We start from the raw sequence: 26,510 nt of genomic DNA, 5'->3' as shown, positions 1-26,510 counted from the left end.
TGAGCAGGCAAATGGCTGGGCGAATACCTAAGAGACGTGAAAATAGGTGGCACTATCTTTGAAATTCGGTTAATAGATGGCGCTGTTTTAATTTTTATGCTTTGGTCACACTCCGTATTGGTATTTTTTCGAAACTTGACCACATTGATTTGCTCGCCGGTCTTGACAGCCCTACTTTGACATGCCGCCATGTTTCTTATCTTCTTCTTTCTCTTTCTTTTCGATTTTCCAACGCTAACGCAAACATGGGTTTCGCTACGCTCTGGTACTCGCATCCCCGTAAATATGGCCAAGGCTCCAGATGTTGGTGAGTTTTTGATAGCCCGTAGAATTCTGTTTCGTTGGATATATAATTTGCATGGATGCTTGCCTTTTGATATTGTATTTTATTGCATTTGTTGATTTGCTTTGTGAAATTGAGGTTAGACACGATCGTGCCATATCGCATGGTGCTACTTTGTGTCTAGCCAGCACCCCTGCTTGATTTTGTTGTATGTAGCAATTTCCTACTTTTGCACGCAGTAGCTTGCCCCCGGTTGAGTACGGAAATATGTGACGAGACTACTTTAACAATTTCCTTAATTAAGGGCGGCTAAAGCAAATGTTGCAGTTTGGTCAGTTGTCATTTGCTTATTGGGAGTGGCACGGCAGCCAGCTGCAACAACAACAAATTATATGCAATGTAATACAATTTGTAGCAAGCAAGAGTTGCTGACTAAAGCTAATGCGCATTGTTTGTATTTTAGCCGTGCCTGCTCCAACCGTCACGGTCTGATCCGTAAGTACGGTCTGAACATCTGCCGTCAGTGCTTCAGGGAGTACGCCAACGACATTGGCTTCAAGAAGGTAAGGCTGTCTAAGCTTAACACTAACTCAACCATTATTAATAAACTCCTTTTCATCTATAGCTGGATTAAGCATCCGCTTCAAAATTAGGATGTGCGCACAGCCTTCCACAAACAATTCGGCATATTAATTTTAGTAGTTGCTAAAAAAGAGGCTGCTAAAATTAATATGTCGGCAACAACAGCAACAAGCAACAACAACCTAATCATATGGAGATTTAAATGACAGGACAAGCCATGAACATTTGCAGGATGCGCAACAGCACACTTGCTGGCTAGTAAAGATGCAAAACAGAAAGATTCTGTTCTGCATCGTTACTTAAATAAAGTGCATAGAAACAGGAACGGCACAAGGCTCACATCTTGGGTATGGTTGAAATACCACATAGAAATATTTGTAACTTGTAGTATTTTGCAAGAGTTCTGCGTTTAAACACTGCTTATGTTTAAATCTCCGTGTGATTAAACTATAACAAGACAAGAAAATCCAAAAAAACAAAAACCGTTTATTGATTAACTGCAACAACTTCCTCATTTCTATTATATTGGGTTAGTGGAGTGGAGTCCAGCGAAGCTGCGCTTGCTGCAAAAGCTTCCAATGCAAACCAGTTTGAGAGCGAATTAGCTCTCTCTGAGCGCAGCTCTGCGCTTTGAGCTCAGCTGTTTTAGACGCTGCGCTGCCAAAAAAAAAAAAGTTCAACATTTTTGCACATTTACCAGTTGAAGTTGAACCGCGGCTGCTTGAAGCCTAAAAAAGCGCGTCGCATGCGCAATTAAAACTTGAGTGAACGTTTAACATTTAAACATAAAAAATCAAAGTAGTTTAACGAATTCGATTTTCATAGATGCGCGCGCTGTTAACTGTAAAAAAGACAAACATTAAAAGCGTGTTGACCTAGTTGCGCTTTAATTAAACAAGAAATGAAGCTGCAAGCGCTGCTGTTGTTGCCACTTCTAAGTAGCGTTTATATTGTGGCCACGACAAATGATGCAACAAAAGCTGCAACCGAGGCCTTTATCCACAGCAGTGGCAACAACACTGGCAGTGCTCGCTCCCGCGGCCACAGATCGCGCACTGTTACACAATACAGGCTACCACTTGAAACTGCTCCAAAAGCCACCACAGAGCAAACTGTGCGCAGGCGTACTCAGGTGATTATGCGACGCAGACCCGTTAGCTCCACTACAACCACCAGCAGCACAACAACAACAACATCTACTACTAAAACAACAACAAGTAAGTTGCATTAACTGGACTTTGTATGCACCTGCATATAAAGTATCCCATTTGACCGCTGCTAAGGCAAGCGACTTGTTGCTGCTGCTGACGCAGACGCTTGGCACTGACCTAGCTTTCAATTTTTAAGAGTGGTAAAGGCGACAACAACAATAACAACAACATTAAACATGAACAACAGAAGCTGTCTGAGACAAGCGAGTTCAGTTCAATAATTATGCGATGTCAGTGTCAATAACTGGAGCAGCCTAGAGGCGTAGCTAAGAGGGGGGCTACATACAAACTGCAAGCTATTAAAACTTTAATGTGCTTGTTTATATTTTTTGAACTTAAAGCATACGTTAATTAAATAACTATCAATTTCAATATTCTGCCCCCTTTAATGTGTAACAACTGCTTTGTCTTTCAAATTCGCATTGTAATCGCTGCTGCATTTAGACCTTGATATACCAAACTTCATGCTCTTGTAAATTTAAATACGCTGCAGCTAAGCCAAGGCCCAACTAAACTTTTTGATTGCCTAATCAAGGATATTGATTAATCTAAGCAAAATTTAGTCTTACACCTTCAAATTAGGCAAATGAGCCCTGAACTTGTCATACAATTAGCGCATTTTATGATGCGCAAATTTTAAGTTTTTGTTTTGTTTGCCGTCATTGAGATTTATGAACGTCGAAGCTAATACAAGTCAATTGGGTGGCTAATACTTGAGTTTAAGCAGGCATGTAATATAAAAAAAGATATGACAATCTCTTAGATTTCGTCAGCTTCTTCAACAATGGGAAAATCGTTCTATTGTTAACATTGCAGCACTTTTAACGCTTTAACTTGCGTGAGATTTTTTTTGCCTAGATAAATTGCAAACATACGAAAGCTTTTGTGCATTCTATATAATTTGTTAACTTAAGTTATTTACAATGCAGTTTTTAGCACACTTAAAAGCTAATTATCTGAGGTGTCATTTTAATTATACAGTGAACGCTTGCAAATGAAAAATAGTTGGTACCAGATGCAATTCTAATTTGCGGAAAAATAATTTATGATTGGTGAAAAAACTAACCACTTTTTATGGTTTGCCATTTTAAGCTAAAATTTATATTAATTGTTTTTTGTTTTATGTGTTTAATTCATGAGAATATTGCAATAGAATAAGTAGGTCAGTAAAATCGCATATAGTAAGCTTGTGGCATAAATAGAGTGAATGGGCATATATAAATTCACAGTTGGCAATAGCTATGAAGCAAGGGGAGATAGTTGATGTTGAATTGTTGTCGGGTTACCGAGTTTTGCGCTTCAGCGCCAACGGGCGCATAAAGATACACTTACAGTGGCATTAAAAATATGAAAAACAAAAGCACTTTACTTGCTTTTTATGGGGCGGGAAGTGCGCTTTAGTTGCTGCTCTTGCAATGTTTGCTTTTTGGAGCAGAACCCGTAATGACCAACGAATTTTGAATCTTTTATAGCGCCGCGTCCCAGACTAGCCAATGGCTTCAATTTCTTCAATCCAGGCTACTGGAGCTTTGGTCAGCAAAGTGTTGTGGCTGTGAGTCCGCGACCACATCCACCCAAGAAATTTACACATGCGACAGCAGCAGCAAGCAGCTCCAAGGAGGAGAAGCTAAACTATCGCAAGCAGCAAAAGACAACAACAACCGCCAAGCCCAAGCGTAAATCTGTTAATACGACAACAACAACAACGACAACAAGCACTGAAGGACCTTTTCGCATAGCGCTGCCCACGCTTACATTTCCCAGCGCTGCCAGCGACAAGAACAGCAGCAAGGATAACAAGGATAAGCGCTCTGCGGGCAATTTGCGCCAACGTTTCAACTGTCCACGGGAGCATGAGGTGCGCTTTCAGTTGTTTCCTAAAATTTGCAAAACAGACAAAGACTGCGCCGTTTGGCAAAGGGATGAGATTTGCTGTGATATCTTCGGCGCCAGCAGCTGTGTATCAGGTGTAGCCAAGCCTTTGGAGGAAACAGCGCATGCACGTAAGTTTATAACATTTCAAATTCTACAGAGCACATTAAATTAAATCTATGCTCAACAGCTATTCTGGGCTTAATACCACGCAAGTGCCCAACACGCCCACTTGCCGAGCTCTGGTGGGATGTGCAGGAGTGTAATACAGACATGGATTGCTGGCCACGCGTTTGCTGCCCAGATGGACGCCGACGTTATTGTCGCACCTCACAGCCAGAGCTGGAGACGGCGCCAGTGCAAGTCAAGCGCTCATTTGACTATTGTAAGCAATACTTGGCTAATTAATAAACTTTTGCTAAGCTTTCTGTATTTTTAATCTAGTAACTGAGTACTTGGAATGCACCGCACCGCCACCGCCCATCTTTGATCTACATCCAAAGGCCTGCACCTCAACGTTGGACTGCTTTCCCAATGTTTGCTGTCAGGAGGCGGGTCTGCGACATTGTCGTCCACCCAAGAAGTCTGTGTTAACACTTATGGCCAACTTTTTAAACGTAGACTTTGTTAAGAGACTAGCGCAAAATATTGTTATCAAATAGATTAACTAGAGACAGTAAATTATATGCGTACTTAACGCTATAATGTCCATGCAATCTTTAGATACACACAAATTTTTAATCCTCACGTATTGCGCACCTTTCAACAAACCCACCCATCATCATCTTGTTGTTATCTATATTTAAAATTTTTAAATACATTTATTTAAATAAACAATGTACATATATCTTCTTTAAATTTTGAGCTTTGAAAAGCTTTAACTCCAGCTATAACTCATTTCGATTTAAATGTTTTACATCATTTTATGTGAAATAAGCATAAAAATATATAATTTAAAAGGTTTTTGTCGCAGACAAGAGTAAAAAGAACAGGACAACATTTTGGGAAATATTAATCTTTGATAAGCTGTAATTCAGCGAAATTATATTCGATTGCATAGTTTCAACCTTTGTTAGACTCGTAAGATGCATCTAACAAAACTGCATTCAATAAACGTGATGTTACCCCTTGCTCAAATTTTCAAAAACCAAAAAAAATCTGAAAGTTGTAAAATCCTTAATATAATGATGCAGTTTTATTTTTAGCATTATTACAAGCATAAAACTGCAAACCATTCAAGAATCGTATAATTTTTGACCAAGCTATGGCAAAAAAACCTCCCACCTCCCCATAAATTACATCCTGGCTACGCCCATGTAACAGTACCTATTAGTTTGAAAGTATGGGAAACAACTCAATTCACACAATTATAACTGATGATAACTTAACTACATATATGGTTCAACTGTTGTTTTTCTTCTTCTTTAATTGATAACTTGTGTAAATAAACAGTCCACCGGCTTACAGACATAAACACAGACATTCAAAAGAAAATGCGTACATGCTTTACTCAGGGGCGCAGATAATAAAAGCAATTTATCTACGTTTCCACTGCATATATATAGTATATATAAGTACAGTGAAAGCTCGCTATGATGCTGCGGTGCAGCGTTTTCAGTCTTAATATATTATATTTCAATTGATCGGTTGCATATGTCAATTGTCATCAATTAACATCCATTGCCAGTTTTGTCAGATTATAATTTGTATGCAAGCAAACAAAACTTGCTTCTGACAACAATGTGCGAGCGTTTATTGTATATAGTTATCTATTTATGACTTTACTGCGTCTTAGTTGCAAGCAACTAGCCTCAATTAAGCCCTATGTTTAAATATAAAGGTGTAGATAAACATACATTCATACATACATACGTATGTGTGTATGCGTTAACATGCTTCTGTGGAGGTTGAAAGGTGTGAAATTTCTACTTGGCCTATGGCATACATAAAAGATACACACAAGTAAAAATATAAGCTCAGAAGATTCTGGCGCACTTGCCTTGGCTTCGAGCTAACAAACATTACTGTATAAAAATGCAACGCACAAGTGAAAATCGGTTTTAAATTTCAATTAAAGAAATTTCGTTTCATGGCAAAAAGACACCCGACACCAGCTCAACCTAGAAAACACATTTTCGCTTACATAATCATAGTCGCTCATAGTTTCAATTAAATTTTTAATTTGGTTTATTAGACATTAAACAGTTGAAAAAAGAAAAGTCTTTAACATAACAAAACAGTTATATTCTTTTAAATTCTATAGTTGGCTTCATGTTACTTTTGGGCCAAAGTCTTTACTTGGATGAGCAGCCGCACTTGGTTTGCTTCTCGCCGCCGCACTTGCAATCGGTTCCACAATTGCAACCACCCTTAGTAGTTTGAGAGGCGCATTTGCAACCTTAAACAAGATAAAAAAAAATTCAAAAAAATTGTATTTTATTTATCACCACAGGATTATGTATTGCAATTCCTTGCAACAATTTCTTACCAGTTCCGCATGGGCAAGGCATTTTGTATTTAATTTGATTATTTACTTTTACACGAAACGAAGAAAGGTTTTTCACTTCAAGTCAATGACTCACTTTTACTTTTGCTGCAAACCACAACTGATGACAAACCAGAGATGTTGCTCGATTTTATACTGTTTCGAATCGAGGCTTTCCACACGGCGGGCGCGCGTTTTAATTCCAGTTTTGCACACGTTAACCCGGCCGGCAATTTATTTCAGTGTCGTGCGCACAACAAACGCGCGATAATTTGAATTTTTCTACTGGCTTACAGCTGTTTACCGTTTCGGTATCGGTTATTGTTAATCACTGTTACTGTAATGTTTATGACCAACAGTTGCAGCTGCTAACAAAAGACTTTAAAATATATATAAATTGTTACCCAAATCTAATACTTTCATAATTTGCTCTCAATCGTATACTTAATTTTTTCTCGCTTACATTCAAATGGCGAAAATGTTAATGTCGTAGCAGTTTGACAATCTTGGTGTGAGCAGTTACTGTCAAACCCACTTTCGCTCTCTTGTTTGCGCGCAGCGCTCTTATTAAACATTAAATTAAATTTCTCTTATGATTTAGCAACGAAATTCAAGTGCAACGAAATGCAGAAGCAGCGTAAATAAAATTTTACGCATTTAAATTGTTGTTGAGCTAACCTAAAAGTATGCAACATTTACTGCCGTATGTCTGTGCGTGGGTGTGTGTGTGTGTGTGTATCTGTGTGGGTGAAAATGCAACACGCATAAAATCAATAAATCCAAGCCAAAATAAAATAAGGAAAATAGCAACTGAAGCGGATACAAATTATGTGGGAGTGTATGTGTGTGTGGACGCGTGTGTGCGTGGGTGCTTCGTGTGAAGGAAAACAAAAGAGCAAAACAAAAGGAAGCGACAAGGTGGCAACACCGAGCACTAAATGTGCGGAAGTGAACAATTTAAAGTTTGTGCACAAAAAACACAAACATAGAGACACATTGTGTGTGAATGTGTGTGTACGGGTTGAACTAATGGTTATTTTGGCTCCAATGACTGTAATCGCTTGCACTTCAAAGCTGTTATATTTATACTGCGTGTAGGCGTATATATGCGTGTGTGAGTGTGTATGTGTGTGAGTGTGTCCATTCGAGCGAGTTGATACCTGAAACCCCAATCAGCTAGCGTCGCGCCCAAGCTGCCCACGCAGACAGTAATAGAACATGCTTGCAAACATTCATATGCATGTGTTTGTGTGTGTTGTGTATGTAATAATGTCGTTAGTTGATATTGGCAATGACGCTGGCCCATAACAATAAACAGATCTCATGACAACAAAATAAAAATCAATATCTTTGCTTAAATCAGTTTTGGCACATGGCTAAAATTAGCAAAATACACACATACATATGTTACATGCATATGTTACGTGCTTTTGAGCCTGCCACAAGACAGTGCGTGTTTGGCAGTCATTTTAACAAGTGTTTTTGCTTTGCCTCTAAATCATTTTGCAGTTAAAGCTGAAGCTAAAGCAAAGCATGGCGCTCAAGTAAAAGGCATCACTAAACCCTGGGCAACGTACTAGCCACCTTCTATACCAACTCCAAGCTCTAAAATAAACACATATACTTGGCCAAAAGCAGTAACGAACCAAAAGCTAAAAGATGAGTGAGCAAAAGAACCAGGTGACTAGAGCCGCTCCCGAGCAGAGCAACGATTATCGCGTCGTAGTCTTTGGCGCTGGCGGCGTGGGCAAAAGCTCGCTGGTGTTGCGCTTTATCAAGGGCACATTCCGTGAGAGCTATATACCCACAATTGAGGACACCTACCGGCAGGTCAGTTGCAGTTAGCAGTCAGCACGCTATGTTTATCTATTATATAAAAACTTGTTGCCAACTGCAGGTTATCAGCTGCAACAAGAACATTTGCACGTTACAAATAACGGATACGACGGGTTCACATCAGTTTCCGGCTATGCAACGACTGTCCATATCCAAGGGTCATGCATTCATTTTGGTCTACTCGGTATGCTCCAAGCAGAGTCTGGAGGAGCTGCGACCCATCTGGGCGCTCATCAAGGAGCTTAAGGTAAGCTCAAAATGGCTGTTTAATTAAACATTTGACAAGATTTGATAAATTTTAGGGCGATGTAATCTCCATACCCGTTATGTTGGTCGGCAACAAATGCGATGAGAGCACTGAGCTACGTGAAGTTACACAAATTGAGGGACAAGCGCAGGCCACCACTTGGGGCATATCCTTTATGGAAACATCAGCCAAAACCAATCACAATGTCACCGAACTCTTTCAGGAGCTACTCAATATGGAAAAGACTCGCACTGTGTCCTTGCAGTTGGATACAAAAAAGCAAAAGAAACAAAAGAAGGAAAAGAAATGCAAGGATACCAATGGCGCTATACCGGAGAATGAGAATGGCGAAGCAGGTGTGAGTGGCAGCGGTGGAGTTAAGGAGAAGTGCGGTGTTATGTAACGCGTTGGACGCCTTTAAAGGATGCATAGACAAATACTCGCATTTTGGGACAGTTGGCAGTACTCAAAAGAAAAAAAAACAAGAAAAGAATGAAAGCTCATCCCACACACTCACACACACATTGCACACATCAACACATATTCACATACATATTAATGAATATATAATATACATATATAAACCACTTTGGGACTGATGTTATCAGAGAACAGCCTGCTTACACTATGTTATTAATTATAGTTGATAAACAAAAGAAATGGAATTTAGAAAGCCAAACACATTACAAGTATATTTTGCATACATAGATAATACCATAACGGATAAAAATCATGCTTTCATTCACCCCGCCCCATAATGCACAGCAAAAACACATAGAGCATGTTCAAATGTATATATAATATTTTAATTCACTTGATTTCAAAAACTACATCTGAAACGTAACAGCATACATATCAAGTACATAACATAACCTAGCATACATTGTCTACTCGCGCCATGCATAATTAATCATATGTATTTACATCAAGAAAACAAAAGCATCATATGTATCTAAAGAAAGCCAAAGTACCTACTTACGAGATATACAATTTTATCTTCTATCTAACTAAACTTAACTAAACTAAAACTATATAGATCCAACAATATGTATTTACATCGAGAAAAAAACATCAACAAACAGAAGACTTTAAAGTCGGGACAAATACAACAATTAATATAGACAATTAATGGTGCATTTGCGGCATGGAAAATGAAAACAGTTTCTCAACGCTGCGTACCACTGTGCTGCAATGCCTATATATATATTTCAGACTATCAAACAATTGCTGTATAACTATTTACCACCAACAACAAATATGTAAGCTTTGCTTGTTTCAAGTTAAACATAATTGTAAAACATAATACTCACATACACACCCACACCAACACACACACACACACACACGCTTACCTTTATTTATCTTTGAATTCCAATTAAACATTATTTATAGAACGTACATTATTTATACAAAATATATATTTATTGTATAATGGGAAATATGTATTCATTTACAATTATTTGCTGAACTTTGTTAATAATGCAAAAGAAAAATGTAATTTTAGCTTAAGTCAAAGTTATAGCCAAAAATGGCCTGGAGCATTCAAAAGCACTTAACACTCCAGACATTTTGGCAATTAAGCACAATTTTTTGCTATTTATTTAGAAATCGTAGTGTTAACACATATGCATATGCAAAGATGATATATAAGTTGCCTGTTTTTTAAAAACAATAACGAAACGAAAAACGTAGTCCTAGTAATATTAACAAAAAATTATTAAATATATTTATTATAAGTACATGAAGGCACTTGTGGTATTCGCTATTTTAAATTGTTGGTTAAAGTTTCGCGCCGTTTTAGCTGTTGCTTGATATTAAAACGAGTGTAGGGGCATTAGTTTCTTATATTGTTATATACCCTAGCCGATCGGATATGTTTCAAAATTTGTTAAGTCTTTGTTAAACTATTGTGTAATTCGCTTATTTGCAAGGCGAACATAATTGAAAAGTAATTATATTAATTATGAACCCTGCTCATTTCTTATGCACTCAGTATATTCTGAGAGAAAATACAAAGGGCCTACTAAATAAACAAAATAATATTACATACTTACACATATATTGTTAAATTTTATGTAGTGGGAAAAAAATTTCAATTCATTACAAAGATTTTTAATAGCGGACCAATTTGCGTATAAGAATTTTCAAAATAACAATTTTAGAACAATGCTCTGTTTTCTGTTCGCCATAGTAAAAGTCACAAAATAATTATAATAACCAAATGCCAGCGTAACATTTAGTTTAGATTAACCGCTTAGTTGAGTAGATTATTTTTAGTTAGATTGACAGCGAAACTCTGGTTATGGCTTAAAAGTGTGAACAATACAAAAAACCAATAGTGGCACATTAAATGTTTAAAAATAAACGCATAATTTTAAGACAACTGTAAGTGTATGTATTTAACAAAAGGCATAATTTATAATACAACGAATAAATATATTTACACCGAATTAATTTGTAATTTGTTTTTTAAAAATATACATTTAAAATTTAATTATTATTATTATATATACACCACAGCGCATTAGTTGTTTATGCTTACATTTTCATATATGCAAAAAATCATAACAGACAGAATGTTCAATGCTAATCGCAAATACGTTGTAAATATATATATGAAAAATTTAGTTTAACAAATGACATTATTGGTATACATATGTACGATTTTAAATTGGCCGTTGGTTTAGTAAAACTATGAAAGAATAAAAACATATATAATATACTGTTTTGAGAGGCCTGCTATTGACACTTAATGAAAATCTTATTGTTGGAGATTAAACTTATAATAATAATAATAATCGTGCATGAAATGAAATAAGTACACGTAAAAATTTAAATAAAGTATAATTTAACTATGACAAAATATCAATTGGTTTTTGGAATCTACAGATTAATATATGATCACGCACATTACACTTAATACAATCTAAGATGCTAAGCGGTACTAAAGACTGACTATGTCCTCAACATCTTTGTTATCAGCCACAAATGTAAAGCCAGCTTCTTGAGCTAAATCTACAGAGGATGAACTGCTATTTAGTTTTTCGCTCGAATTTGTCTTCGACTTTGACTTTGACTCCGGCGAACTCTCTGCTTTGCTTGTCTTTACGGCTTCTATAAACTCAAGCTCCAAAACCTCCTGGACGCCTGAGACTGCTTGTGGCAATTGCTGCTGCGTTTGTGTATTATTCGTAGCAGTGATAACGTTTAGCAACATTTTAAGATTATCACCCGACAGACGATCTCCAGTTGCTTCGTTAGCAATGCTTTCCGTTATGTTCGCTCTTGGCGCTTGTGGACGGCCGTGCAGGAAACCCATCCATACCTTTGGACTTATTATATACTTGAAAGTTAATTTAAGCAAGTAACCTATTAACGCGACTAGGGCAAAAGGCGCAATTAAGTTGAAAGGCCAGGATAATTGAGCTGTAATGAGAAGGTCAGTATATAAGCTTATAATCCTTAGAGAGTTATGATTGACTTACAATTCAAGGTGGACATCGTTTGCGTTGTCTTTTCCAATAACATTTCAATTTGCTTAATAAATATTTCACTTGTGTACATAATAAACACATGATCTGGCCGGCAATAAGGCAGCTGAATTCTGCTTGCTTTGCTATAACGAGAAAATTAGATAAATAAAAACATGTACAACTACCAAATATAAAATATAATTATTACTGCAGCTTCCGTTTCTGTTGCGTTTCTGGTGACTCATTGGAAAAGTAGCTGAACATCCGTGAAAACCAATTCTTTTCGCTTGTATCCGTATTCTTCTGATGATCATCAATTACTTCTAGCATTGCATCAACCTCCAGTTTCTACAAAAAGTTCACTTGTAAATAAGCAAAAGCATTTCCCCCCATCCTTGGTTACGTACTCTATTGCACTCCAAATAGGTATAGAAGTAGCCATACAGGAACACAAAGCTTATAACAATGATAAGCACTGAAAAGCGATAGCGTTTGTGCACAAACCAGACTAGTAAAATTGTAAACAGTACAGCCAGCATGAATTTAACCTGTTGAAACACGTTTTAGTTTTTATAACCATAAACAGCCGCATGTATTTCCTTACCTCGGAGATCGTAAGCAGCTGCGCCAGATCTTTGAATATATCTGTTATGAGCGCGCGAACTCCCATGCTCTGATGCGTGTAGAAATAATCACCAGAACTGCCATCAGCATATAATGGCATTGACTTCATCTCATTTAATATTTTATTGAGCACAATGTCAATATCTCGCACATCTTCTGCGGTCTCTAGTTGTTCAACTTGTGCTGGTAGCAATGTAAACAACAGCGACGTTTTATACAGCTTCGTCTTTTCGCTATACTAATTACCCAAATAAACAATGCCGAAGTTATTACAACATATGACGTCATGCGCCCAGAATTTGTCAATCGTCTGCATGGGCAACTTACCTGTAGGCTTTTACGGCTAAATAACGAGTTGACGAATTTCCTAAAGTATGTTAATGCTAGCTGATCATCAATTGCAGCAATTGATTTACCCGCCAGCGTCTCGCTTGTGCATTCACATGCATCTCCAACTCTAGATTGTGACGCCGACAATTCAGACCATGCATGTGGTTCAATCCATGCATCCTCCTTGCAGCAAACACTATGAAATAACAGCACTAAACAACTCGTTACAGCACTCGCACGCATCTTGCTTTCAAACTATTTTTAAAAAATTAACAAAAAACTCTTAAGCACTTAATGAATTCGCCAAGCTGAACACCTGATGCGCGGGACGATATATATATTTATTGTTATCGTAATCGGCAAGCGATAGCTATCAGATTTGACAAAAAATCGGCTATCTGGCAACGTTAAAATTTCTCACAACAAATAATGACTCAGTAGAGGCAAACTAAATATTTTAGTTTAAATAATAATAATATAGCTTAAACGCTATACGAAGTGTAAAAATGGGCCTATTTGGCAAAACCCCCAGCAAGGATCCTAAGGAGCAGGTTAGTCGTGGTTTTAGTGCAGTTTTTTTTATTGCGCCTTTGCAAGGCCAATGGCCATGAAATGATGTCATGTTCCAGTTGTTTTGTTTTCTACAAGTGTGTCAAATTACCGTTTTTAGGTGCAAGAATGGACGCACAAGATACGCAAAGAGGGCAATCAGCTGGATAGGCAGATACGCAGCATACAGCGGGAGGAGGAAAAAGTGAAGCGCTCTCTAAAGCAAGCAGCGCAGAAGAATGATCGGGACACCTGCCTTATACTTGCCAAGGAGATAGTTAATGCACGCAAAGCCGTCAATCGTATTTACACCTCCAAGGCGCATCTCAACTCTGTACAAATGCAGATGAAAAACCAATTGGGTATGTAGTAATACTACAGTAGTACATACTTTGTAGAAATAATCCAATTGGCACTAATTACCTTTTATGCAATTGCAGCTACATTGCGAGTTGCGGGCTCGTTGCAGAAGTCCACAGAAGTCATGCAGGCCATGCAGAGTCTTGTACGCTATCCCGAGCTGGCGGGTATAATGCGTGACATGTCCAAGGAAATGATGAAGGCGGGCATAATTGAAGAAATGTTGGATGAAACAATGGATTCACTAGAAGACGCTGAGGAGTTGGAGGAGGAGGCAGCCAAGGAGGTCGATAAGGTACTCTGGGAAATTACGGACGGCAAACTCGGGGAGGCACCACTACCACCAGAAGCAACACCTGCCGACAAGACACCAGCTGTTGTACCCAAAGTTGCAGTCCAAGCAGAGGCGGAAGAAGAGGATGATGACGGCGAAGAGCTGCAGGAGATGCAAAGCCGCTTGGCATCATTACGCTCGTAAAATAATTGCTATGAGAGTGTCTTGATAGCTAATGCTTAGATTAGTATGCAAAAATTCTAGCTTGTGATTGTTTAAAATAGCACGCCGCTAACCCACAGCTAAAAAAAATTAATTTATAATTTAAAACTGGCAGTGAAGTAACTATAAAAACAAAACGAAAAATTGTATAATTGATGCATTAATCTTTAAGTGTACAATTGTTGAGTTCATTTATTTTGGACTATACGAGTTTTAACGTAAACATTTACAAACTTTACATAATTATTATTTATTGCATATTTTAATTTGTATTAAATGTAACAATATATAATACATATACTCAAATGAATCTAGTTTTGATTCCTAAGGCTCTAATGTAGCCTGTATCCAATCCACAAACGCACCCACGCGACTGTAAACTCCTGGCCACCCATTCAGGCCACAAGGCGTTGGCCCAAATGAGACAACACCAGCTAGGAAGTAATATGTATTTACTTTATTTGTGTCTAGACCAATAAGTGGGCCGCCAGAGTCACCGCGACACGAGTCCACACCCTCCTGCCCACCGGCACACATTTGTGTATTCTCCAACACAATACTCTGACGTGTATAGACCGACTGACATTCATCTAACGTGACGCCATCAACAGCTGCCTTGAGCTTTAAATTACTAGCCGATAGCTCCTCCGTCTTGCCCCAGCCTGCCACATCCATAGAGATGCCATCAAAAGTAGCTGCACGTAGATTTGTATCCAAAGGCAAGCAAATAGGACGTACAAAGTCCGTATATTCAATTTGGCGACCAAGACGTAGAAGAGCTATGTCGTTGACTTGATTCTTTGAAAAAGGATCGTACGATGGATGTGGTATGGTGCGTTCAACTGGCACATCCAAATGTGCTGGCGCACAATCCTTCATTCCACGCACATCAACCTCACAATCCGGATCTGTGGTAGTATCCCATTCACCCAGTCTCACGCCACTCAATCGCCAGTCAGCGGGTAGGTCCTTGCCATTGACGCAATGAGATGCGGTGACCACATAACGATTACTGATGAGTGAGCCGCCGCAGTGATGACCCTTATTACCACTGCCTGTTGATAAGAAATCATTAGAAAAAGACTATTTAAAATCTTACAAAGTCTATGCCTTTTGTATACTCGATCAGCGCCATCCAGGGAAATTCATCAATCTTGGTTTTTACACCGCCGTAAATGCGATTAGACAATATATTTCCGCATTGGCCTGGCAGGGGTAGGAGGCTCGTGTTTGTTGTGTTAGCTGGGGGACGCGCCGTTGTGACGGGCGTGCTATCCCGATAACGATCCGGACAACAAATCTACAGAAATTATTTAAATATTAATGGTGGCGATGATGCTATTTAATCTGACTTACCAAAACTTTGCCATGAAAGTAACCACACTGACTGCGACTTAGATATAATCTGTCCGTATCTCTTAAGGGCGTGGATGTCAAAAGTCCATAAAGATATTTACAGTCCTCCAAGTGTATGCAAAGTGCACGCTCCCGGTTTGGCGTAATGCAGCGTCCGTAATTAGGTATTTGCGCTGCTTCATTTGGAAAATAGAATTCTTTGGGGCGGGAAGATATGAAACAAATGATGACATGTTTTTAAGTGTTTATCATAAAGCTTAAATTAACAAATTAAGTTGATATTGCTATGATGATACAAAGATAAACAGGTTTTTGAATATATAATATTTGTTTGATTTGTGGGGCCTCCGTTGTCCCCCTTATGCACATACATAACGCATAAATTTATTCTGTTGTTTTGCGTCTCTTGCGTATTCTATTTACTTACGTGCTTTTGCCAAATTTACAGCTAGTACCAAAAATACGCAACTTGTTATTATTTTAAACATTTTGCAATTAGCTTATATTCGTTCAAAACGTCGTCAATTGCTTTGCGATAATATTTAAGTAATTATTTAAGAAACAGTTAACAATATACACAATAATTAAGTTAAAACAATGATTAAAGCGGAATTCCCATTAAAACCCTTTCAGCTGAGCAGAGCGGGTGAAGATGCCTCTCTTAGCTAAGGCTCGGCAAACAACTAAGCTCAATCTGATCTTTAAGTTTAGCTTAAGTGCGAAAACCTTACAAAGCTTTACTCTGTGCTTGTTTTGTCATATTTCTGTTTCGATATAATGTGCCGCAATTCTTAGAAAAACTTATCGATGATTTACCTAGACACAAATTATCACCTATCGATATTGAACGTCTAACAAAGTATCGATAGTAAGCACAATTTCTTGAAAAACAATTAACAACCAAAATAATCCAAATATGTGTTTATTGTATCAATCATATTGTTAATCGATTTAAATTGTCAGCCTCTAAAGAATTAAAGCAAACGATTTTAGATATTTTATTTTCGCAACTATCGAACGTACCAACGATATCTCTTCAGCCCTGGATGCAACATTGGATTTATTGTCAAAAAAAACCCAAATTAACTAAATTTTAGACAAAACATTGTTTAAAATTTAGTTAATTTTAGTAAAATATTTGTTTAGGTCCCTAAATTTCTCGTTTGCTGCAGGAGAGCGCCGCGTCGATCGATCGAAAGTTGAACGGTTGCCCAGCGTTCTCAGCAGCTTTCATGTCAGTTGTAACAGTGCCGCTGGAGAGTAAAGACATTTACTACAGAGAACTTGTGGTCGTGTATGCCAGGCGAGACGCAACGGCGGATAGAAAAGCAAAAGAAAAACATCAATAGAGCTCCAGCTTCATCTTGCTGGTCCTACTACTGATAGCAAGGTCTATCCTTTTATTACTGAACCTCAGCGTGTGTTTGATTTTATACTAAAACAATGAGTCTGCGACTAACGCGCCGCGTTGGCCAAGTCAACAAACTTCTAAAAGTTGCGTCTGCAAATGCAGCGGCCACCCACAACAATTACTTTACCTATGTGCGTGAATTATCGCATCCGCTGCCTCGCGAGCCACCAATTGTTTCAGCCGAGGAAGCCGTCTCCTGCATTAAATCTGGTAAGTTTATCTAGCGACTCCCCCTCACCCCACACTCCTCTGTCAGCGGCGACTAAACGTGCAAAATATTCTGCGTTATGTAATAATTGCAATAGAAAATGATGTAGTTTTCTTTGGTTACGTTGTGGCAGAGAAAAACAAAATAAAACGAGGGCCACGTTGAGGCCAAGGGGTGGGGATATGGAGAAAATGGCGTAGTTCATGTAAATGCTTACCCGCAGCAAGTGTAAGCGTGCAAGCATGTGTCTAGTTTAAACTACATATTTATATATGTAAATATTTATATCAAGTCTAGGAACTTTGTTCAGTAGCTATTGTAGGTATATATGTATGTATGTGTGTGTGTATGTAAATAGAAGATCAGAGAAATCAATTGAGCGTGATTTAGCAAGTGAGTTATCAATTACAAACATACATGCGTAAATATCCAAACACAAGCACAATACACACATTAATGAATTTGCAAGTGTGTGCGTATGTTTTTGAATATGCTCCTGCGCTTTATAAGTTTTGTACTTTGCTCTCTAGCGCGTCCGCTGGCGAGCTGAGCTTAAGAGACAAGGGAGGAAATGTGGAACAAAACAGCAGTGCACACGCACACATACATATACACACAAACAAACAGGTCTGTTAGTAGCAGTAGAACCGGCCCCGCTGTGACAGCTGTGCTGATAAGACTAACTAAACTATGTACATGTGTATATGCATGTTAATAATGTACTTATTGTGATGTACAGATGTACAGCTTATGCAATCATATGAAAAGCTAGAACTTTTAATATGCATAATTATGTACAGTTGTTGTTTTGACAAGCTTTGTAATGAACTTTATTTGCCTTTGGGGCGTGGCTTTATGATTTGATAAGTTTTTCTTTCTGCGCGATATAACGCAAATTGCTAAATTGTGTGTTGGGTGTTAATATGGCTTTGATTTAATTAATGTCAATTGAGCGTTGCGCAAGCAGCTCAAAATTTAACAAACCAACAAAAACGAAACCAATATGAATTTAGCAACAAATAAACCTATATAGTTTATCTATGCATGTTTGTTGCAATTTTATGGCTTCATCAGCAGCTAATACAAGCTAATAATTGATAAATTACATATTGACATACAACATAGATACGCAGTCAATATATAAATGAGTATCTCTAATTTTAGCCAAATACCCAAACACGCGCATTTAATCAGATACATACATATGTATATAAAATACAGATATGAAACATGCATACATATACGACGTCATTTCAATTGGAATTTTTTTTGCCAGTTGGTTTATCTGTCTCAAATTCGTTTTATTTTTATGTTGACACGTTTTGGCAAACACTTTAATTGGGAGATACTTCGATAGTTTGCAAGTTTGTATAGCACATAAGTGAAAGTACAGTAGTGTTTGCTTAAGAAAAAAACAATATATCATTAAACATTATTACTTGCTTTGCGTTCACTGTGCACAACGTTAATTTGTCTTTTTGAGCGAGTATAAATTTATAAGATACTTGAGGTCATTGCTTTTGCAATCTATAACAAAAATAGATTCTTGGTAAGATACGAAGTGCTCACTGTAAAAACATTGTTTTGCCATTCTTTGGCTTACACTCATATTTGTTGTTTATTTATAAAAACAAATTTTTTGCGCTTTTTGTTTGCCGGCATGTGTATTTATAGTTTGCTAAAATTTTTCTATTTTTTAGGCGACACTGTTTTCGCTCAGGGCGCTGCGGCAACGCCGGTTGCCTTGCTGAATGCCATGACAATGCATGGCAAGTGCAACAATCTGAATAATATAACTGTATGCCATATGCATACGGAAGGTCCTGCCGAGTACTGCAAGCCGGAGTATAAGGATATTTTCCGCTCAAACTCATTCTTCATGGGCGCCAATGTGCGCAAGGCGGTGGCCGAAGGTCGTGGCGATAATGTGCCCATCTTTTTGCATGAGATACCACAGCTGTTCTACAAGAAGATTGTGAAACCCGATGTGGCACTTATACATGTCTCACCGCCAGATAATCATGGATACTGTTCGCTCGGCACAAGCGTGGATTGTGTGCGCGCCGCATTGCTGAACTCCAAGCTTATAATTGGTAAGTACAATGAGAAATAGTTGATGCAATAGCGAACTTAATGTGTCTGCTTAACAGCTCAGATTAATCCAAAGATGCCGCGTACTTTCGGCGATGCCATCATACACAAATCACATTTCGATTTTGCTACTGAGGTGTGCGAGCCGCTGCCACAGCATGGAACTGGTGAAATATCCGCCGTGGAGCAAAAGATTGGCAAACTGATTGCAGAGAATCTGGTTAAGGATGGCGCTACGCTGCAGATGGGCATTGGCAGCATACCCGATGCCGTGTTGAACGCACTGCACAACCACAAGGATCTGGGCATACACTCTGAAATGTTTGCCAATGGCGTTGTGGAGCTAGTCAAGAAGGGTTGCGTGACCAACAGCAAAAAGAAGATGCATCAGGGCCGTATTGTAGGCTCTTTCCTTATTGGTGATCAGCCGCTTTATGATTTTGTTGACAACAATCCCTTTATTGGTGAGTTGAGCCATATTCAATGTATATATTCAACTAACAGTTATCTCTTTATATATTTTAGAAATGTATGCCATCGATTATGTGAATAACACGAGCATTGTTAAGCAACAGCCACGCATGACAGCCATTAACAGTTGCATTGAGGTGGATCTGACTGGTCAGGTCTGTTCAGACTCTATTGGTACACGTTTCTATTCTGGCTTTGGTGGTCAGGTGGACTTTATACGCGGCGCTGCCGAAGGTATTGATGGACTGGGTGTGCCCATTATTGCCATGCCCTCCACCACCAACAAAGGTGAAAGCAAAATTGTGCCTACACTCAAACCAGGTAAGTCCTCATTATAATCGTTATCGAGTGTTTCGAGCTTAATAAACCATTTGTCTTTTTACAGGCGCTGGCGTTGTTACGTCACGTGCTCACGTTCATTACGTTGTCACGGAGCACGGCATAGCATCGTTGTTTGGCAAGAACGTACGTCAACGCATGTACGAGCTCATACAAATTGCTGATCCTAAGCATCGTGAGGCACTGGAGAAGGAGTGCGTGGAGCGCATTAAGATCAAGCCCAGTCCCAACTAAGGCACCAACGACAACGAATCCAGCTGGCATCTGTTACGTTACAATAGTTCAAGTTCAGTCAAACAGAATTTTTAATTTTTCTACAGTCAAAGTGCATTCCCTCTGTCCCCAAAAATGATTTGCTTTCAGTAATTGCGACATTTAGAAAATTACAGAATTTTTATATAAATAAAACAAAAAAAAAAACTATTTCGTGTTTGTTTTTGAATACAGTTTGAATATTTTAATTTTAGTGTTTATCAAGTGTGGAGGCCGCTTCGAACTTTAGTCATTGCTAGATATTTTTTTGTTTTCTTTTTTTTTTGTAAGTCTTTTATATACAAAATATGATCTGCTGCAAGTTTGGTTTATTGCTTAAGAGTTAAATTGTATATGATTTTTGAATGTTTTAAGGAGCAGAGCAAGGAACTAAAATTATACATATTTTTATTGTTGTAGACTTTTACATCAAATTCATGTATGTAGTTGTGTACGGTAAGTGTATATAGGGCCTAAAACATTTTCTTTTTGTTTAAAAACTACAGTTTTATAGCTTAGAGCGAACGCTGTTTATTTCTTCTTGTTTTTGGCATTTTTGCCATCGGCAGCATTCTGCTCAATCTTTGCGCGTTTCTTTGGGTTCTCAAGCTCCTCATCCTCGCCCACATCGTCTTCCTCATCCTCCTCCTCCATGTCGACAACCTCGACATCATCCTTAATATTCTGTCCGTGAATGTAGACAGGGCCGCTGCCCTTAATTAGCTTGAATGTAACCAGCGATTCGTAGAATTCCACATCAGGATTAACGGCACGTGTCTCGCCTGCCTTGAGTACAGCAATGGGTATCTGTGCATTGTCCTTAACTGTGGTCACCTGGTTAAGATATAGACAAAAATGCATTTAGAAATTATATACCACTTAGTAACTATCAGTTGTATGGCACTTAAACGTTTCCCAACTATTTGATAATGACTGACATAAGCCGTAGCCATATCTTTGATCAAGATCAGCAGCGTCGACGCTACCTGAGCAGTGCTTATAACGCTTCTGTTGATATACGACCGTGCCACTTGTACGGCTGTGCTCCGCGAGACAACATCGAGAGACAAGAAAGTCTCTCTCTCTCTACTCTAAATACAAATTCTTGCAATTCCTAGCAATTAGACAAACGCGTGCTGCAGTCAACAAGTTTGCGCTAAGCCCTCGAGTTAAATACAAATAATATTAATAAAAGAAAAACTTAATTGTGAAGTACATGCGCCAATATGTGTGACTATGACGGTGCGTTCAATTCAATCATAAGTGCATCTAAATATATCTATAGTGAAGAAGAGCTCTTACAGATATTTTTGTGACACATGTTCAAAGTTTATTGGTGAACCACCCTAGAAGCTTCATTTGTGTGTGTATATTAAGAAAAGTAATTAAAATCAAAACATTTATTCATTTATAACAAAGATTAGGCGCAGTGGAAATATACTAAGCAATTCGAATCAAAAGCAATCATTTGTTTTTAAACGAAAAATAAGTTGCTATCAAAGTTAAGATCTTACAGCACCTATCACGAGACACCGGGGCCCAGAGCATGTTAAAACACTCAAGATCTTGTACACGGCGATAAAAAGTGTAAAAGCAGTAAACAACAAGTGCTAAAAACAAGCTGAAGACAGCAGGCACAGCCAACTTTGACACTTGCAGAAATTTCATTCAAAACATTTACAGGTTAAGACACAATCTATTGCCAAGAGTATAAGCGCAGATTCAGCTAAAAAATATTGATACGACATCAATTAAAACCCCACCAAGTTGTCGAGCATGCTCTATTTGTTAAACAATTAATAAGTAGCGCTATTTCCAATCAATGTCAACTAGATAAGCTATTGTGTTTAATCAAAAGTTAAGTATGTTTTCCTGCTTTGGCTTTACAGCGGAACTTTATCACGAGCGCTTGCCCAATGTGTGCGGCGCCATGGGCGCCAAGGCGCGCAATTGTTGCAGCCCAGCTACAGTGAAACATTTATTTCCCATATGCGACTGGTTGCCAAAATACAAATGGAATTATTTGCTAGCTGACTTTGTGGCAGGGCTGACAGTGGGACTCACAGCCGTAACGCAGGGCATAGCCTATGGCGTTATGGCAGGTTTGCCGCCTGTTTATGGCTTGTATTCCTCATTTATGGGCGGCTTTATCTACATTCTTTTTGGCACCTGCAAGGACATTACAGTGGGTAAGTTGCTACAAAGCAAACTACAGACGCAGTGCTTAATATTTGTTTTAAATTTAGGTGCCACTGCCATTATGTCAATGATGGTGTCCACACACATACACAAAAATCCCGATTATGCGGTGTTGTTGTGTTTCTTTTCTGGCTGCCTTATACTCCTCATGGGCCTACTAAATCTGGGGGTGCTAATGCGTTTCATCTCAGTGCCTGTAACGACAGGTTTTACCCTAGCAGCAGCTTTAACCATAGGCAGTGGCCAAGTTAATAATCTGTTTGGCATAGCGGGCAGCTCGGATGGATTTTTAAACTCTTGGATTTACTTCTTTAGTCACATACAGCACACACGTCGTAATGATGCAATCTTAGGCTGTTGCACGCTTGCAATGTTGCTGCTCATGCGCGTAAGTTGCCACCACAACAATAATAAACAAATTGAAGTACAAATTTCTTCTTCAGCAACTCAAAGATGTGCCTTGTGGCTGGCGTGCAGTTAACAAATATCTATCCTTATGCCGCAATGTATTTGCTGTATTCATTGGCATTCTGTTGTGTTATTTGCTAAGCCGAGGCACAAATGAAATGCCATTTCGCATAAGTGGTGACATTAATGCTGGCTTGCCACCATTTCGTCCGCCACCTTTTACGACAACAGATAAGGAAGGCAACTACGTTAGCTTTGGTGGCATGTTGTCCAATTTGGGCGCTTCCTTAATAAGCATACCCCTGCTCTCCATCTTGGAAAGTGTAGCAGTAGCCAAAGCATTCTGTAAGTATTATAAGTCTATGCAGCATTTAAAGTTCTCTATTTGAAATTTTGTATTTGCAGCCAAAGGCAAAATAGTGGATGCATCACAGGAAATGATTGCGCTGGGCTTTTGCAACGTTTTTAGCAGCTTTTTCTCCTCCATACCCATCACTGGTTCTTTTTCACGGTCAGCGCTGAATAATGCCAGCGGCGTTATGACACCACTTGGTGGTGGTTTTACTGGTATTTTGGTGTTGCTAAGTCTTGCCTGTCTGACTTCCACATTTGCTTATATACCCAAAGCCACATTGGCAGCGATTATAATATCAGCTATGATTTTTATGGTTGAATATGAAACTATAACTGAGATCTGGCGTGCCAAAAGTAAGAACATATTGCCAAAGAATTAAGCTAATCAAAGTTAACTGCTTCCGCTTTATAGAACGCGACATGCTGCCATTTATGGCCACTACACTTAGCTGCCTCTTCTGGTCCTTGGAGTATGGCATGTTGGTGGGCGTTGTTGTAAATATGTTTTTCATATTACAAAAGAGCATGACTCCCCAATTCCAGCTCGAAACGCAAAAGGTTAGTGTTTGCTTTATTTGTTGTTAAACAACAATTTAATTTATTTATAACAATTGCGAACAGCACAACGGCCTTGTTATTGCTTTGGGTGAGCTAAAGGGCAATGTGGATTATACAGCCGCCGAATATTTGAAAACAGCAATTGTGGAGCACGTGACAGAGCAACAGGGCGCCATAGCACTGGTCATAATAAAAGGCAGCGAAATAAACTCAATTGATGCAACTGTAGCGCTGGTAAGTGGCCTTAACTATAAACTTTCATTTAAATTAATCTGTTTGCTTTCTAGAACTTAGTTTCTTTACGTGAAGATCTGCGTCTGCTGCAGTGTGAACTCATCTTCTCGAATTGGCAGCTTGCGGCGGCAGGCGTTGTGTGCCGCCTACAAAACAAGATGCGCTGTATTTTTAAGTTTACAAAAAGCTTTGAAGAGTTAATGGAAATTGCCATAGCTGTCGTTGCCGGCAGCAGTACCATTGTTCAAATCGCTAGCGAGTCGAGTAAATAAAATAAAATGTGTTTTTAATTACGTTTATAGCTTGAACGACTTGCAGATACGCTAGATTTAAATTTTTTTTAGCTTTAGTAAAATAAAAACAAAACATACTTTGCGCTGGCCGCCACAGCTAAAACTTCTTTTATATGCAAGCTGTGACGTCATGGGATAATCGCCACTTTACTAGCAATATTGCCAGACAATGGGCGTTCGCAGCAGATACAGACAAAATTACCCTAAACCGAAGATAAATGTTGCGCGTGCTTGAATAATGAAAACCGGTCCTTACCCTGCGCCAAAAAAGCCCAATGCACAAATAAAAGCGCATACATACAAATGTATGATGTACACTCACCTCAACCACGTTGAATTCGTTTTCCTTAGCCTCGGCGCCCAGCAAGATTTGCTTGATAACAAGCTTCTGTCCACGGGGATAATCACAATCGGACACAACATCCCATGTAGCACTGTTATTCTCTGCAGTCAGAGTGACGCCTGCAGAAAAAAATGTTAATTAAACATTTTGTATGCACGCACACACACACACACGCACAAGTACAAGTGCAGCCTTGAGCAAAAATGCCGGCAGCCGGCTTATTAGCGCACTTACATATAAATTTGCACTATTAATACATGTGTTTGTGTCTACAAACGACTGATTGCTTAGCTATATTTACCATAAAACGATTCCTCAGCCATTTGGTTTTATTTGGTTACTTTAAACTTAATAATTCAAGAGCAAAACACGTGCAAAACTTTTGCAAAATGGTAGCTTCGATTTCAACTAGAGATGACACTAAGCGCAGGAAATGTGACCAGACCCGTGTACAATTGTTTAACAATAATCGTTAACACTATATCATAAAACTACAAGTTAAATACAAACGCTTGTATTTGCTTAGGTGTTAAATTGGTTTATTGCATTAAACTGTTTGCAATTAAATCGAAACCCTTGCAAAATTGAGCAACAGCTGGAAGGCCTGTGGTATTTATTTGGTATTTTTCTTGGTAAAAATAGCATATTATTGGCTAGAAATTTAGCAGCACTAACGCAAGCATCATTTCTGAATTGAAATCGCCATTGCACGGCACGTGTGAAAGTACAAGTTTTTCAATATCTATATCTTAAACTTGGACTGTACAGCAAAACGCTGCTTTAAGCACACAAATGGAGTCCGAATCTTTCTATGGTAAGTGTGTAAAAAAGTAAATGAACTATTACTGCAGTAGCGTGCTTAATTCAAGTTCAAGTGCCCTCCCCTAAAAACCATATCAATATCTATAGATACTTTAATACACTTACCTTTCAGGTGTTACGCTGAGCGAAAAAGAGCCAATTGCACAGTTTGATGTGCCGGAAATACCAGAGGACTATGTTGTACACTCACACAAGCTAATCATTAAACAAATTTCCCTGGGTCCGGAAGCAAAGTCTGGCGAATTTAATGTCGTTCAGGTAATTGCCGACAATTAAGTTACTCTTGGAAAATCATTAAATGTATAAGTTTCTTACAGGCGGAATCAAATCAAATAGCTGATGGCGAAAAGAAGACGATCAAGATTCCTATAGCTGTGCTAAAGGTTGGCGAGACCCGAAGCTTGCGCCCCAATATTGAATTCCCCAATGGCTCCGTCACATTTAAGCTAGTGCAAGGCACGGGGCCGGTCTATGTCTGTGGCAAGGCTGAAATGAACTTGGGAGAATATGACGATGCACAAATGTACGAGGAATACTCGGATGAGGATGATGAAGAGAGCGATTTGGACGATGTAGCACCACAGACCAATGGAAAAGGCAATAAAAAGAAGTAATACCGGTTAACTTCAGACCTCCTCCTCCTCCTACACATCCAGTAAGCTAATAATACATTTAAAAACAACCAACCATAAATGTTACAACAGTATGGCATCAACAACAAAAACAAAACAAAAACATATTTTTGCTAAAGTATGAAATAAACAAAAAATTAAATTCAATCGAACTATGTTAAAGGGGAATTTTATTCTTTAAGTTTATTATG

The 26,510-nt window shown here is 38.6% G+C and overlaps 11 protein-coding genes across 16 annotated transcripts; 7 read left to right on the top strand and 4 right to left on the bottom strand.

The window, feature by feature from the left end:
* Positions 1 to 204: 204 nt before the first annotated feature.
* LOC108604599 (40S ribosomal protein S29) lies at positions 205 to 1,341 on the top strand. Its single transcript, XM_017994135.1, has 3 exons — positions 205 to 307; positions 747 to 846; positions 909 to 1,341. Exons 1-3 carry the CDS (start codon positions 246 to 248, stop codon positions 915 to 917), a joined length of 171 nt encoding a protein of 56 aa, XP_017849624.1. The 5' UTR covers positions 205 to 245; the 3' UTR covers positions 918 to 1,341.
* A 77-nt stretch (positions 1,342 to 1,418) lies between these two features.
* LOC108604598 lies at positions 1,419 to 4,740 on the top strand. Its single transcript, XM_017994134.1, has 4 exons — positions 1,419 to 2,082; positions 3,549 to 4,079; positions 4,139 to 4,333; positions 4,393 to 4,740. Exons 1-4 carry the CDS (start codon positions 1,767 to 1,769, stop codon positions 4,608 to 4,610), a joined length of 1,260 nt encoding a protein of 419 aa, XP_017849623.1. The 5' UTR covers positions 1,419 to 1,766; the 3' UTR covers positions 4,611 to 4,740.
* Positions 4,741 to 6,201: 1,461 nt separating this feature from the next.
* Positions 6,202 to 6,569, bottom strand: LOC108602593 (metallothionein-1). The gene is made up of 2 exons (XM_017990731.1): positions 6,437 to 6,569; positions 6,202 to 6,346 (listed from the first exon to the last, which is right to left on the bottom strand). The coding sequence occupies exons 1-2, from the start codon at positions 6,456 to 6,458 to the stop codon at positions 6,243 to 6,245; spliced, it is 126 nt and encodes a 41-aa protein (XP_017846220.1). The 5' UTR covers positions 6,459 to 6,569; the 3' UTR covers positions 6,202 to 6,242.
* Positions 6,570 to 7,004: 435 nt separating this feature from the next.
* LOC108601787 (GTP-binding protein Di-Ras2) lies at positions 7,005 to 9,945 on the top strand. 5 transcript variants are annotated; one of them, XM_017989713.1, is made up of 4 exons: positions 7,005 to 7,117; positions 7,943 to 8,263; positions 8,331 to 8,516; positions 8,572 to 9,945. In XM_017989713.1, exons 2-4 carry the CDS (start codon positions 8,093 to 8,095, stop codon positions 8,917 to 8,919), a joined length of 705 nt encoding a protein of 234 aa, XP_017845202.1. In that variant the 5' UTR covers positions 7,005 to 7,117; positions 7,943 to 8,092; the 3' UTR covers positions 8,920 to 9,945. The 5 variants fall into 5 exon arrangements, with proteins under 5 accessions (XP_017845202.1, XP_017845205.1, XP_017845206.1 ...); XM_017989716.1 differs by having other exon boundaries at positions 7,055 to 7,070; XM_017989717.1 differs by lacking the exon at positions 7,005 to 7,117 and adding an exon at positions 7,256 to 7,271.
* A 1,090-nt stretch (positions 9,946 to 11,035) lies between these two features.
* Positions 11,036 to 13,247, bottom strand: LOC108602159. Its single transcript, XM_017990191.1, has 6 exons — positions 12,941 to 13,247; positions 12,594 to 12,851; positions 12,397 to 12,537; positions 12,198 to 12,337; positions 12,002 to 12,132; positions 11,036 to 11,942 (listed from the first exon to the last, which is right to left on the bottom strand). The coding sequence occupies exons 1-6, from the start codon at positions 13,184 to 13,186 to the stop codon at positions 11,461 to 11,463; spliced, it is 1,398 nt and encodes a 465-aa protein (XP_017845680.1). The 5' UTR covers positions 13,187 to 13,247; the 3' UTR covers positions 11,036 to 11,460.
* A 108-nt stretch (positions 13,248 to 13,355) lies between these two features.
* Positions 13,356 to 14,504, top strand: LOC108604643 (charged multivesicular body protein 3). The gene is made up of 3 exons (XM_017994192.1): positions 13,356 to 13,494; positions 13,614 to 13,854; positions 13,933 to 14,504. Exons 1-3 carry the CDS (start codon positions 13,450 to 13,452, stop codon positions 14,328 to 14,330), a joined length of 684 nt encoding a protein of 227 aa, XP_017849681.1. The 5' UTR covers positions 13,356 to 13,449; the 3' UTR covers positions 14,331 to 14,504.
* An 88-nt stretch (positions 14,505 to 14,592) lies between these two features.
* On the bottom strand, positions 14,593 to 16,402 carry LOC108604642 (serine protease easter). Its single transcript, XM_017994191.1, has 4 exons — positions 16,132 to 16,402; positions 15,705 to 15,901; positions 15,459 to 15,648; positions 14,593 to 15,403 (listed from the first exon to the last, which is right to left on the bottom strand). Exons 1-4 carry the CDS (start codon positions 16,190 to 16,192, stop codon positions 14,673 to 14,675), a joined length of 1,179 nt encoding a protein of 392 aa, XP_017849680.1. The 5' UTR covers positions 16,193 to 16,402; the 3' UTR covers positions 14,593 to 14,672.
* Positions 16,403 to 16,847: 445 nt separating this feature from the next.
* Positions 16,848 to 20,639, top strand: LOC108604142 (4-hydroxybutyrate coenzyme A transferase). The gene is made up of 5 exons (XM_017993451.2): positions 16,848 to 17,325; positions 19,024 to 19,416; positions 19,474 to 19,878; positions 19,940 to 20,206; positions 20,271 to 20,639. The coding sequence occupies exons 1-5, from the start codon at positions 17,148 to 17,150 to the stop codon at positions 20,456 to 20,458; spliced, it is 1,431 nt and encodes a 476-aa protein (XP_017848940.1). The 5' UTR covers positions 16,848 to 17,147; the 3' UTR covers positions 20,459 to 20,639.
* A 15-nt stretch (positions 20,640 to 20,654) lies between these two features.
* Positions 20,655 to 25,276, bottom strand: LOC108604140 (nucleoplasmin-like protein). Its single transcript, XM_017993450.1, has 3 exons — positions 25,167 to 25,276; positions 24,845 to 24,984; positions 20,655 to 21,310 (listed from the first exon to the last, which is right to left on the bottom strand). Exons 1-3 carry the CDS (start codon positions 25,186 to 25,188, stop codon positions 21,008 to 21,010), a joined length of 465 nt encoding a protein of 154 aa, XP_017848939.1. The 5' UTR covers positions 25,189 to 25,276; the 3' UTR covers positions 20,655 to 21,007.
* Positions 21,519 to 24,590, top strand: LOC108604139 (sodium-independent sulfate anion transporter). Of its 2 annotated transcripts, none has more exons than XM_017993448.1 (8): positions 21,519 to 21,718; positions 21,984 to 22,665; positions 22,723 to 23,063; positions 23,119 to 23,428; positions 23,489 to 23,791; positions 23,850 to 23,995; positions 24,059 to 24,229; positions 24,283 to 24,590. In XM_017993448.1, the coding sequence occupies exons 2-8, from the start codon at positions 22,341 to 22,343 to the stop codon at positions 24,499 to 24,501; spliced, it is 1,815 nt and encodes a 604-aa protein (XP_017848937.1). In that variant the 5' UTR covers positions 21,519 to 21,718; positions 21,984 to 22,340; the 3' UTR covers positions 24,502 to 24,590. The 2 variants fall into 2 exon arrangements, with proteins under 2 accessions (XP_017848937.1, XP_017848938.1); XM_017993449.1 differs by having other exon boundaries at positions 22,366 to 22,665; positions 24,283 to 24,589.
* A 276-nt stretch (positions 25,277 to 25,552) lies between the features above and the next one.
* Positions 25,553 to 26,471, top strand: LOC108602462 (nucleoplasmin-like protein). Its single transcript, XM_017990585.1, has 3 exons — positions 25,553 to 25,679; positions 25,800 to 25,945; positions 26,005 to 26,471. Exons 1-3 carry the CDS (start codon positions 25,658 to 25,660, stop codon positions 26,299 to 26,301), a joined length of 465 nt encoding a protein of 154 aa, XP_017846074.1. The 5' UTR covers positions 25,553 to 25,657; the 3' UTR covers positions 26,302 to 26,471.
* Positions 26,472 to 26,510: the final 39 nt, after the last annotated feature.

The sequence above is a fragment of the Drosophila busckii genome, chromosome 3R (assembly GCF_011750605.1).
Source record: "Drosophila busckii strain San Diego stock center, stock number 13000-0081.31 chromosome 3R, ASM1175060v1, whole genome shotgun sequence".
Taxonomy (NCBI): domain Eukaryota; kingdom Metazoa; phylum Arthropoda; class Insecta; order Diptera; family Drosophilidae; genus Drosophila; species Drosophila busckii.
This window is presented reverse-complemented; position numbering and strand designations above follow the sequence as displayed.

What these genes read in the sequence shown, in the direction of transcription:
- LOC108604642 (XM_017994191.1), bottom strand. Translation starts at nt 16,192, where the DNA reads ATGTTTAAAATAATAACAAGTTGCGTATTTTTGGTACTAGCTGTAAAT. An exon ending in TGTAAATTTGGCAAAAGCAC is followed by an intron (nt 15,902 to 16,131) that starts GTAAGTAAATAG and finishes CCCGCCCCAAAG; the next exon opens with AATTCTATTTTCCAAATGAA. An exon ending in GCTGATCGAGTATACAAAAG is followed by an intron (nt 15,404 to 15,458) that starts GCATAGACTTTG and finishes TCTTATCAACAG; the next exon opens with GCAGTGGTAATAAGGGTCAT.
- LOC108604142 (XM_017993451.2), top strand. Translation starts at nt 17,148, where the DNA reads ATGAGTCTGCGACTAACGCGCCGCGTTGGCCAAGTCAACAAACTTCTA. An exon ending in CGTCTCCTGCATTAAATCTG is followed by an intron (nt 17,326 to 19,023) that starts GTAAGTTTATCT and finishes TCTATTTTTTAG; the next exon opens with GCGACACTGTTTTCGCTCAG. An exon ending in TGACAACAATCCCTTTATTG is followed by an intron (nt 19,879 to 19,939) that starts GTGAGTTGAGCC and finishes TATATATTTTAG; the next exon opens with AAATGTATGCCATCGATTAT.
- LOC108602462 (XM_017990585.1), top strand. Translation starts at nt 25,658, where the DNA reads ATGGAGTCCGAATCTTTCTATG. An exon ending in GGAGTCCGAATCTTTCTATG is followed by an intron (nt 25,680 to 25,799) that starts GTAAGTGTGTAA and finishes CTTACCTTTCAG; the next exon opens with GTGTTACGCTGAGCGAAAAA. An exon ending in GCGAATTTAATGTCGTTCAG is followed by an intron (nt 25,946 to 26,004) that starts GTAATTGCCGAC and finishes AGTTTCTTACAG; the next exon opens with GCGGAATCAAATCAAATAGC.
- LOC108604140 (XM_017993450.1), bottom strand. Translation starts at nt 25,188, where the DNA reads ATGGCTGAGGAATCGTTTTATG. An exon ending in GGCTGAGGAATCGTTTTATG is followed by an intron (nt 24,985 to 25,166) that starts GTAAATATAGCT and finishes TTTTTTCTGCAG; the next exon opens with GCGTCACTCTGACTGCAGAG. An exon ending in ACGAATTCAACGTGGTTGAG is followed by an intron (nt 21,311 to 24,844) that starts GTGAGTGTACAT and finishes TATCTTAACCAG; the next exon opens with GTGACCACAGTTAAGGACAA.
- LOC108602159 (XM_017990191.1), bottom strand. Translation starts at nt 13,186, where the DNA reads ATGCGTGCGAGTGCTGTAACGAGTTGTTTAGTGCTGTTATTTCATAGT. An exon ending in CAACAGAAACGGAAGCTGCA is followed by an intron (nt 12,133 to 12,197) that starts GTAATAATTATA and finishes TTCTCGTTATAG; the next exon opens with CAAAGCAAGCAGAATTCAGC. An exon ending in AACGATGTCCACCTTGAATT is followed by an intron (nt 11,943 to 12,001) that starts GTAAGTCAATCA and finishes TTCTCATTACAG; the next exon opens with CTCAATTATCCTGGCCTTTC.
- LOC108604598 (XM_017994134.1), top strand. Translation starts at nt 1,767, where the DNA reads ATGAAGCTGCAAGCGCTGCTGTTGTTGCCACTTCTAAGTAGCGTTTAT. An exon ending in TACTACTAAAACAACAACAA is followed by an intron (nt 2,083 to 3,548) that starts GTAAGTTGCATT and finishes AATCTTTTATAG; the next exon opens with CGCCGCGTCCCAGACTAGCC. An exon ending in GGAGGAAACAGCGCATGCAC is followed by an intron (nt 4,080 to 4,138) that starts GTAAGTTTATAA and finishes TATGCTCAACAG; the next exon opens with CTATTCTGGGCTTAATACCA.
- LOC108601787 (XM_017989713.1), top strand. Translation starts at nt 8,093, where the DNA reads ATGAGTGAGCAAAAGAACCAGGTGACTAGAGCCGCTCCCGAGCAGAGC. An exon ending in TTGAGGACACCTACCGGCAG is followed by an intron (nt 8,264 to 8,330) that starts GTCAGTTGCAGT and finishes TGCCAACTGCAG; the next exon opens with GTTATCAGCTGCAACAAGAA. An exon ending in CGCTCATCAAGGAGCTTAAG is followed by an intron (nt 8,517 to 8,571) that starts GTAAGCTCAAAA and finishes GATAAATTTTAG; the next exon opens with GGCGATGTAATCTCCATACC.
- LOC108604599 (XM_017994135.1), top strand. Translation starts at nt 246, where the DNA reads ATGGGTTTCGCTACGCTCTGGTACTCGCATCCCCGTAAATATGGCCAA. An exon ending in GGCCAAGGCTCCAGATGTTG is followed by an intron (nt 308 to 746) that starts GTGAGTTTTTGA and finishes TTTGTATTTTAG; the next exon opens with CCGTGCCTGCTCCAACCGTC.
- LOC108604139 (XM_017993448.1), top strand. Translation starts at nt 22,341, where the DNA reads ATGTTTTCCTGCTTTGGCTTTACAGCGGAACTTTATCACGAGCGCTTG. An exon ending in CAATGTTGCTGCTCATGCGC is followed by an intron (nt 23,064 to 23,118) that starts GTAAGTTGCCAC and finishes TTTCTTCTTCAG; the next exon opens with CAACTCAAAGATGTGCCTTG. An exon ending in TGAGATCTGGCGTGCCAAAA is followed by an intron (nt 23,792 to 23,849) that starts GTAAGAACATAT and finishes TCCGCTTTATAG; the next exon opens with AACGCGACATGCTGCCATTT.
- LOC108602593 (XM_017990731.1), bottom strand. Translation starts at nt 6,458, where the DNA reads ATGCCTTGCCCATGCGGAACTG. An exon ending in GCCTTGCCCATGCGGAACTG is followed by an intron (nt 6,347 to 6,436) that starts GTAAGAAATTGT and finishes ATCTTGTTTAAG; the next exon opens with GTTGCAAATGCGCCTCTCAA.
- LOC108604643 (XM_017994192.1), top strand. Translation starts at nt 13,450, where the DNA reads ATGGGCCTATTTGGCAAAACCCCCAGCAAGGATCCTAAGGAGCAG. An exon ending in GCAAGGATCCTAAGGAGCAG is followed by an intron (nt 13,495 to 13,613) that starts GTTAGTCGTGGT and finishes TACCGTTTTTAG; the next exon opens with GTGCAAGAATGGACGCACAA. An exon ending in GCAGATGAAAAACCAATTGG is followed by an intron (nt 13,855 to 13,932) that starts GTATGTAGTAAT and finishes ATGCAATTGCAG; the next exon opens with CTACATTGCGAGTTGCGGGC.